Source organism: Elephantulus edwardii, unplaced genomic scaffold (genome assembly GCF_000299155.1).
Source record: "Elephantulus edwardii isolate Elephantulus edwardi_28Jun2011 unplaced genomic scaffold, EleEdw1.0 scaffold00419, whole genome shotgun sequence".
In the NCBI taxonomy this organism is placed as follows: domain Eukaryota; kingdom Metazoa; phylum Chordata; class Mammalia; order Macroscelidea; family Macroscelididae; genus Elephantulus; species Elephantulus edwardii.
Genome location: NW_006400169.1, coordinates 367,981 through 378,194, shown reverse-complemented (window position 1 = coordinate 378,194; position 10,214 = coordinate 367,981). Strand labels below are relative to the sequence as shown.

Below are 10,214 nucleotides of genomic sequence, written 5' to 3'. Positions count from 1 at the left end.
GTAGAGAGAATAGTGCAACAATGAATGAATGGAAACCCAACATCTCTGTAAATGTTTATGAAAATTAATAAAATATAATTTTAGAAAAAAAATGCTATTGGCAGGTCTTTGTAGCCAGATTCAACATGAGAGATAATAAAATAATCTGCTTTCCTAAAGAAAACACACACACCAACAAAAATCTTTATATTGCAAACCCTAAAGAAAAGTGAAGACAATAGAGATAGGGATTTAAGGAAGAATTCTTTCACTGATAACATGTGAAATTTGGGGTTTAGAATGAAATCATTATTAAAGGAGAGAGTCAGGTGGTTTCCTCTTAGGGTTGAGAACACTGAGACAGCAGAGATGAGGGAGTTCTCCCAGGTCATGTGTCTGCAGTAGAATGGAGACCAGAGCTCTGACTGTGCACTTAGAATTTTGTGTCCTTTTGACTAAAGGGAAAATGTCAATGAGCAGAGGCCCAGGGGCCTGTCTGAGGACTTGCAGATAGGGGTTCAAGAGACCACAATGAAAAGACAAGAACAAGAAAGAGAGAATAGTTGAGAGGAAGAACCAAGACACATATACACTATTCATTTCAAGAGTTTTGATGCTTGAAAACACAGTATAAATTCTGAAAATATAAACACATTTAAAACTAGTAAATATCTCTTGATAAAATGGCTTCTATAGAACTATTTAGTTTAGTATTTTTTTAAAAAAGTAGGCCTATAAAAGGAGATGGCAGTAATGAGATTCCAAGAAAGTTACCATGTCTTCCAGATTATGGATGATCCGTCTCTGGTTGGGTTCTGTCTGGAGTCGCTGAAATTCCTCATCCACAATGGGATCTCCTTTATGTAACTGAGGTTTTCAATAAAGAGAAATACTAGAGTTGAATATAAGTACAAGAGATTTCTGTCTTTAAGTCGAGTAGAAATTCATTTAGCAATTGGCAGTAGAAATGCATTTAGCAATTGGCGAAGCCCACTTGTGGAGGCAGCTTCCCTTGGAAGTGGTGGAGGTACCTACAGGTGGTAATGGTCTTTCTAAGGGGATTTAATATTTCAGCAAAGGGAGTGTTTTAAGAAGCACAGGCCTGATACCTTTGTGTAACTAGAGGCTAGTGCACCTAGAAGTTACTTCTGAGGTACTTGAAATCCACAGTAGAGTTTTAGATCTTATAATTTGAGCATTATTTAGATTTCAACTAAAAGAAATTTCAAATTTCAGGGCAATTTTAAGCTCCTTAGTTGCTCACTCATACACAGAGAATTATCCAAGGTACATGATTCCCCATTTTCAGAGCGGTAGGGGTTGAAGGTGACTTCTGGGCTGGAAAGGCCTTGCATTTGTCCTTGGGGTACCTGTCTCCAAGATGTCCTTCTTCCCACCTGCCAACATCCTAGATAGGGCCCTGGCCCAGGGTCCTCACGTCTGAGCTCTTGCCGACTCCGTGGAAGACATGAGAACTCTGTGGCCACACATTTACCTCTGTGGACATTGCACATGGGGTTAGCTTCTGTTGAGTCTTTGCTAATGCTTGAACACCAGCAAAAAAACCTGGTGTCTTAAACCCACCCATAGGTGTCTTGGAAGAAAGATCTTAAAATATGCTTAGGAAAGAACTGACTAAGCAATAACAATTAACTGTTCTTGTTGGGAAACTTTTTAAAGTATTTTGGCTCTTCGGTATACTATTGACAATCACTTTAAAAGACTTAAAACCACACTAACTAAGACTTAACAACACTGACACCACACTCACATGTAAATTGCTGTGGAACCAAAAGTTACACCTAGCTGATCCTCTATCAGGTTTCCAGAGGCTGTAGAATGCATGGGAGGAGACTGCTCATCTCTTCAGAGGAGCCACTGGTGCCAGAGAAGTGTAGTCCCTGGGTTAACAGTGCAACACACCTGACATGCTTTGCCATCAGAGCTCCCCATCAAAATATAGGAGCATTGAATTACTGTCCCTAGGGTGTGGGGCTGGCCAGCTCTTTAAACACTGATTTGGACACACTGGAAGATGAATTAGATAAGGATGGGCAATCTTCTCCCATACAATTTACAACCTCTGAAAACCAACTGGGGGTCATCTGGGGGTCAGTTTTGACTTGGAAGCACATAACAAGAACAGGTTCAAAATACAAATTTTGTGGGAAGAGACTTAGAGGACTATCACTTTACCAAAAACGTAAATAAATAAAAAGAGGCTCCTTAAGAAGGACTGGCAAACAGGTTACGACCTGGAATAAAGAGGAAGTTTTCCTATCTATTTATTATTAAAACAGTTAATTCTGGGCTAAAGGGTGCCAAAGAGAAGAATGAAGCATTCAGTATTCAAATCCTGATGGCTTTTCCTGCTGCTGCTAAGAAGAGCTTGTCTGGCTGAGCTAGCAGGTGGACTGTAAATCACCGTGGAATGTCCCTCCCTAAATACACTGTTTATAAAAATCCTCCCCAATAAGTTCACAGTGTGACCCCATTCTGCACCTCCAGAATGAGGAACTCACCCAGGAGCTCCTACATTACCCTCCTTTTTTAATAAAGCTGCATTAAGCTTTCTCTCATTCTCTCCAATTTCTTCCTTAAGTACGCTAACTCAACAAAAACTTTACTTATTTATAATAAACATTTCAAAATGTTATTCTTTTATGTATTTATTTTAAATTGTGATTTGAGAGTTTACAAAACATACTGGTTTTTCAAACAATAATTTATAGACATTTGTTTTCCTCTTCTCCCCCAAGAAGCTCAGCATCCTTTAGAGTGTGTCATCCATCAATAATGCTGATTCCTCACAAAGCTCCTACCATCTCATCCCCATCACCTCTTTTCTCTAACACTCCACGAGGTACCTTGGGATATTCCTTGCCATTGGTTCGTCTACCAGAGACCAGCAGCCAGATATAGTGACTAGGGTCTTTCCGACACTTGATCTCCAACTACACCACAGGGCTTCATGCTTGTCTACTCTTCCTTGTACTCATTTTTTTTCATGTATTTTAATCTATCATGCATTTTACTATGAACCTGTGAACATGCTCAAGTTTCTTCACTTTTGTAATCCCTCCCTTGATTCTTTACTCTTCTCTAATTGCCCAATCTAATTATCACTCTTTGACCCTGCACAGCTTAACTTCTCAATAAAATATCTCTACTTCCTCACATCTATATATTCTTCTAAGGACCCTAATGGCACAATTGTCAGCTGCTAGCCAAAAATTTGTTGGTTTGAACACACCCAGAGGCTCCACAGCAGAAAACATTACAGCCAAGGAAAGCATACTCAGTCATCAAGGGTTGCTATGAGTTGGAGCAATTTGATGGCAAAGAACAGCAGCATGATTCAAAACATTGATACAAACCAATTTGACTTTTGCCTTCTTAAGTGTATGGAAATGATTATTTCTAAGGAAAACAATGATCTCCAAATCACGATATTCTATGTGTATTTTTCAGGACTATCATCTTAGAGCCATTGGTTGCAATTGACTGATCCCTCTCCTTTAGCTTGAAACCCAATGTTCCCTTTGCCTCTGTACTATCCAATTTTCCTAATCTTTCAGCTAATTTTCTGTCTCTTTAGTGGTCCTCTTTGTTTTCCCCTTAAATAATCAAGTTCTCTAGAGTTCCTTCCTCACTCTAGTGCCTTTCTCATGTCACTCACTTTCCTAGGTCACCACATTTATTTTGTAGTGCCTCTATCTCTGTATTGTCCACTCTGAAGTCTCTGTCCTCAACTCAGATGTGTTCCCTAGCTGCCTCACAGATACCCTCAGTTATCCCAAATGTATTATATCACAAAACTAACTCTACTTAGCTTCTGCCTTTCTACTCTTTGAGCGTCTCACCCTCTTTTAGTGTCTCTGCCATGGGACTTTGTGTTTGCATCTAGGCCAGCTTGGCTCCTCGTTCCTGCCTTTGGTTCTCTCTTGTCTTTATGTTTTGTAGATCACAGATGACACCTTAAATCATAATTATAATTTAAGCCTAAGTTTAAGCTGTTCTTTCCATTTGGGAAGCTCTCTCCTCTTCATTACTCCTAAAAATCATACCATACCTTCCAGGAAGCTTTTATAACTAGATGAGTTCTCTTTCCCCTCTGGTTTCCAAATCCCCACAATCCTCAGTATGTTTCTCATGATTTATAGTTAGCAGCTTCCCTGACATCAGTCTTCTCAAATCCAAACTTAGCTGTAAATTGTTTCCTCCCAATATGACATCTTACATAAAGCAGAAATTAAAAATATTTATTAAACAAATTATATCAAAGTGGCAGTAATTCTGACCTTATATTTCATACATGCTTTTTGATGTTCTTCAGTAAGCTCTCTTTTTAACTTAAAAGCTATGGGATCTTTACCAAGGTGCACCTGCCTGAAGAGAAGAAAAACAAATTCCACAACTCATCAGAAGACTGTGGTCAGTGTCAAGAGCCTTAGCTATACTCTGAAATAACAAATGGGAAGGGCTGCTGGAATATTAGAATATTGGAATATCATAATGGAGAGTACTTGTAGGGTCTTCTGTTAAGATGAATAATGTACTCTATAAAATATAGCTTATTTTCTAATGACACATATTGAAACAATTAGGACTAAACCCCAGAAGCTCAGTATCATTAGTTGCTAGGGAAATACAAACCAAACCCACAATGATACCACTCCACCTCCACCAGAATGGCTATAATTAAAAATTAAACCAAATTAAAACAGAAACAAGAACTTGTGTGGAAAAAAAGGGAATTAAAAAAAATTTTTTAATTAATTTTAATGAAAATTTGCAGAGACTTTGGATTTCCATTCATTCATTGTTGCACTTTTCTCCCTGCCCTTCTCTCTCCCCCCAGTACACTCTTCTCTTTGAAAAGTAAAGAAAAATTCTTTCATTGTTTTACAATACCTCCCCCCAGGTCTACTCCACTATGTAGCCTTTTTTCTGGACTCCTGTCATGATAATAATACCTAATCATATATTCCTTTTAAAGAGTTCTCTCCCTCATCTGTTTCAATGCAGTATACATAATTTATCCCACCTTTCCCAGTCTCCTTCCAACACTGATGTCAGTCTCATTTTACAAGAGTGGCATTATGCAGTATTTGTCCTTTGGTGACTGAGATATTTCACTCACCATAATAAAAATGGGAATGCTAAACAATTTAGGTGAAAACCAGTTCTGCAGTTCTGATACTTGCTAATTATAGGGATCTTGAAAACATTCTATGACGTGAAAGCAGTGGAAACAAAGATCACATATTATATATGGTCCAACTTAGGTGAAGTGTCTAAAACTTCCTCATTAAAGAAGACAAGGAAGCTCTAGTGGCCTAGTGGCAAGGAGTTACATTGCCAAAGGCATATAGTTCATGTACACTAGCTGCTCCTCAGAAGAAAAGATGGGGGATCTCCTCCTGTGCAATTTATAATCTCTGAAAACTCACTGGGGGTCAGTGACAAATCAGCTCTGACTTGACGACATACCACCACCAGAACCATAAAAACAAGGAGGCAGAAAGTAGATTAGAGCCTTCAGGGGTCAGAGAGAAGGGAAAATAGGAAATGATTGATTAATAGATATAGGATTTCATTTTAAGTCACAGAAATATTCTGAAATTAAACAGTGATACAGAGTGCAGAAAATGTATACTTAAAAGTGGTTCATTTTATATTGTGCAAATTTAATCTCAATTAATATAGAATTTTTTGTGTAATGGGTCAATCTTAAAGCTTGGTACAGATCTACAATAAATAGTAGCTATGATTTTTAAAGTGGAGGAGAGGCATCTGGAAAACTTCAAATAAAGTAGACTAGAGATATGTGAAAATTAAATGTAAATCATACAATCTTTTTATTTGTTCAGAATTTCTTTTTTTGCTACAAACCAAACCAAACCAAACCAAACCAAACCAAACCAAACCAAACCCCAGCACTCTATCTTTATTATTGGAATAACTGGGAGAGATCTGCATACGAACTGATAATCATTATTATCATATAATGTTGGGTCAGTGTCAAATTTCATGGGAGATATTATGATAATGTAGGAGGGCATCTTTTTTCTTAGGAATGGCAGGATCAAGTATTTAGACATAAAGTTTCATGATAGCCTGTAACTTACTGTCAAATGATACAACAAAAATTAGGTAATATATTTGTATGTTTGTGTTTAAGGGGAAAGTACATGTGGCAAAAAGCTGACAAATTGTGAACAAGTCAAGTGTATACAGATATGACTTGCAAGTTTCAAATCTGCCAAAATAAAATATTAGGAAAATTATTAAAGGAAAAGACAGCATCTAGAATGGAATGGAATTTAAATATGATCGTATGCTACAAATAATCTGAAAAAAGAAAGAAGCACACAAAAGAGGGGTTACAAATGATTTTTTTCCCTTTGCTATATATTTTTTATAAAATATATTTTAAGCCTTTCTTAGAGGCAATGATGGTAGAGCTTCACCTCACATTCTTTGGGCATGTTTTCTGGAGGGACCAGTCTTTGGAAAAGGACATAGGTTGGGAAAGATGGAAGGTCAGAGAGAAGAAGACTGTGTCAATGAGATGGAGTGACACAGTTACTGTACCAAGGGGCAGAGCATATCTGAGGTGGAGAGGATGGTGCAGGACCTGACAGGGTTAGATCTGTTGTTAACTGTTGTCCAGAGGCTCACTATCAGTTATATTTCACTCCATGGCACCTAACAACAACATGTATAAGTTTTATTTATTTTTTAATATTTTTTGTTTCTTTGTAAAATTTATTATTAATTTCAATGAAAATTTACAGAGACTTTGGATTTCTATTCATTCATTGTTGCAATTTCCTCTCCTCACAACCCTCCCATCCAGTACACTACCCTCTTGGAAAAGTAAAAGAAAAATTCTTTCATTGTTTTACAATCCCTCTTCCCAGGTCCACTCCACTATGCAGCCTTCGCTCTGGACTCCTATCATGACAAAAATACCTAATAACATATCCCTATTGAACAGTTTTCTCCCTCATCTGTTTCAATGCAATATGAATTTCTAAACCCATCTTTCTCAGTCTCCCCCCAACCCTGACGTCAGTCCTGTTTTACAACAGTGGCACCAGGCAGTATTTGTCCTTTTGTGACTGAGATACTTCACTCAGCATAATATCCTCCAGGGTCACCCATTTTGAATAATATTGCATGAGTTCCTTGTTTTTTAATGCAGCGTTACTACATTCCATTGTGTGAATATACCACAGCTTCTTTATTCATTCATTTATTAATGGGCACTTAGGTTGTTTCTAACTCCTTGCTACTGTGAACAAAGCCACAATAAACATGGGTGTGAATATATCTGCTCGGGTGGCAGTTATGGTCTTTGGGATATATTCCCAGTAGAGGAATTGCTGGGTCAAATGGTATCTCTATTTGCAACTTTTTGAGAAAGCTCTCTATACTGCCTTCCACAGTGGTTGCACCATTTTACACTCCAACCAACAGTGAATAAGGGTTCCAGTTTCTCCACAACCTCACCAGCACTTGATATTCGCTGTTCTGTTAAATTTTGTTATTCTTACTGGGGTGAGATGATACCACACAGTTGTTTTGATATGCATCTCTCTTAGAGCTAGGGATTTTGAACATTTCTTCATGTGCTTGCTTGTTAGCCATCTGAATGCCTTCTTTGGTGAAGTGTCTGTTCATATCCTGGGCCCATTTTTCTATTGGATTATTTACCTTTATCTTGATTTGGCGCTCAAGTATTTTATAAATTCTGGATATAAGTCCCTTATCAGATATGTCATTACCAAATACTTTTTCCCAGTCTGTGGCTTCCCTTTTTGCCCTGTTGGAGAAGTTTTTGGATGTCCATAGGGATAAATTTTATTTAGTTGGAAAAAATGACTTAAAAATTACCATCAGTTTTTTATAGATAGTTTTCCAATTTTCCCTAGTTAACTGATTTTATTTCCTTGTCAAAAATAAGTTGACCATAGGTAGATGGGCTGATTTCTGGATTCTCAATTCTATTCCACTGATCTATGTGTCTGTCACTGTACCAGTACCATGCTGTCTTGATCACCACAACTGTGCAGTAGGATTTGACATCAGGGAGTGAGATGCCTCCTACCTTGTTTCTCTTTTTAAGGAGTGCTTAGCTTATTCAAGATCTCTTTCCATTCCAAATGAAATTGGAGATTGCCTTTTCCACCTTATTCCATACACAAAAACCAACTCAAAATATATCAAGGACCTAGGACTAAAACCAAGGTCTATGAACTTCATTAGAGAAAAGCTTGGAAGAACTCTAGAAGCCCTAATTCACAACATAAACAGTCTTCTAAACATCCTGAAAAACCTACAACCAAGAAAGGATAAAATTGATGAATGGGACCTTCTAAGAATAAAATCCATTTGCACCTCCAAAATCTTATCCAACAGGATAAGAAGGGAAGTCATAGACTACGAGATATCATCTCACTCCAGTAAGAATAGCAACATTCAACAGAGCAGCAAACAGCAAATGCTGGCGAGGTTGTGGCAAACTGGAATCCTTATTCACTATTGGTGGGAGTGTAAAATGTTGCAACCACTAGGGAGAGCAGTATGACACTTTCTCAAAAAGTTAAAAATAGAAATACCGTTTGACCCACCAATTCCACTACTGGGAATATACCCTAAATAAACCATACCTGCCACCAAGCAGATACATGCACTCCCATGTTTATTGCTGCTTTGTTCACAATAGCAAAGAGTTGGAAACAACCCAAGTGCCCATCAACAAATGAATGGATAAAGAAGCTGTGGTATACTCACAAAATGGAACACTATGCTGCATTGAAAAACAAAGAAGTCATGAAATATTACACAAAATGGGTGACCCTGGTGGATATTATGCTGAGTGAAATATCTCAGTCACAAAAGGACAAATACTGCATAGTGCCACTGTTGGAAAATGGGACTGACATTGGGGTTGTGGGGAACCTAAGAAAAGAGGGAATAAATGATGTATACTGCATTGAAACAGAGGAGGGAAAGAACTGTTTAAAAGGAATATATGATTAGGTATTATTTTCATGACAAGATTACAGAAAAAGAAATGTATAGTAAAATGGACTGTGGACTTGGTGGGGGATATTGGATAACAATGAAAGAAATTTTTTCCTTTTCAAAGAGAAAAGCTAAATGGGGGAGGAGTGGGTAAGGAGCAAAATGTGCAACAATGAATAAATGGGGGAAATTTAAATGGAAAAAATATTCTATAGATATATATGCTGCATAAAAAATTATTAATAAAAAAATGACCACCAGTCACTTTTTACCTTCCCATTAATTTGAGGCCAGGATATAGTAACAAAGTTGAAGGACTGTAGTAACAGTAAAGGCCAGTTCACACTAAAGTGGGTAATACCATGGGAAGATCACCTTCTCTGGAGGCTTTGAGGTCAGAGCAGAACATATTATTATCTATATGAATTGATATGCCTGATGTAACCTGATAAAAAGAAAAATACTGTACAATAATGTGTCTTGGGCATAAAAGCCTAAAAAAGAATTATATCATTTAAATTTTAAAGCCTCCACAAGGACAGTTCCCAGAGGTCTGTGGGGAAACGCCATCTTTGTAAACTTGGGTTTTGCTGGGAGATCTGCAAGGACACCAGAGGCAGTTCCAGGCCAGGGCTTGAGACCCAGCCTTCCTGTCTGTTACCACTGCAGGTACCGACTACATTTTCCAGAGGTCTGTGGGGAAAGGCCATCTTTGTAAACTTGGACATTGCTGGGAGATCTGCAAGGACACCAGAGGCAGTTCCAGGCTGGGGCTTGAGACCCAGCCTTCCTGTCTGCTGCCACTGCAGGTACCAACTACAGTTCCCAGAGGTCTATGGGGAAACACCATCTTTGTAAACTTGGACTTTGCTGGGAGATCTGCAAGGACACCAGGGGCAGTTCCAGGCCGGGGCTTGTGACCCAGTCACCCCACACCCATTTAGGCCCTCAGGCCTTTGTCCCTCGGGCAAGGAACACAATCATATTTGCCACATCTATAAGATTTACCAACCTCCCCTAAAATACCCATGTACCATTGAGGATTAAGTTACGTGGGGAATCAAACTGGTTTCTGGCCTGAGTACACAGGGCCCCCCAACTCAAACAAAAGGGAGATCCTGATCATCTCCAAAGAATGGGGAAGCTATTCCTGAAAGGGAACAACAGACTTCCTCCTTCATTATTTAGGTTCTCCTGAG

At 38.4% G+C, this 10,214-nt stretch overlaps 1 protein-coding gene across 1 annotated transcript in view; it reads right to left on the bottom strand.

Annotated features, from left to right (window-relative positions):
• LOC102866468 (primary ciliary dyskinesia protein 1-like) overlaps window positions 1–10,214 on the bottom strand; it is a 274,244-nt gene that overhangs the window by 158,792 nt on the left and 105,238 nt on the right. Inside the window, exons 11-12 of the mRNA XM_006902504.1 lie at window positions 4,281–4,368; window positions 754–846 (exon numbers count right to left, since the gene is read on the bottom strand). Coding sequence (XP_006902566.1) covers window positions 754–846; window positions 4,281–4,368 — 181 coding nt within the window. The remainder of the gene's footprint in view (window positions 1–753; window positions 847–4,280; window positions 4,369–10,214) is intronic.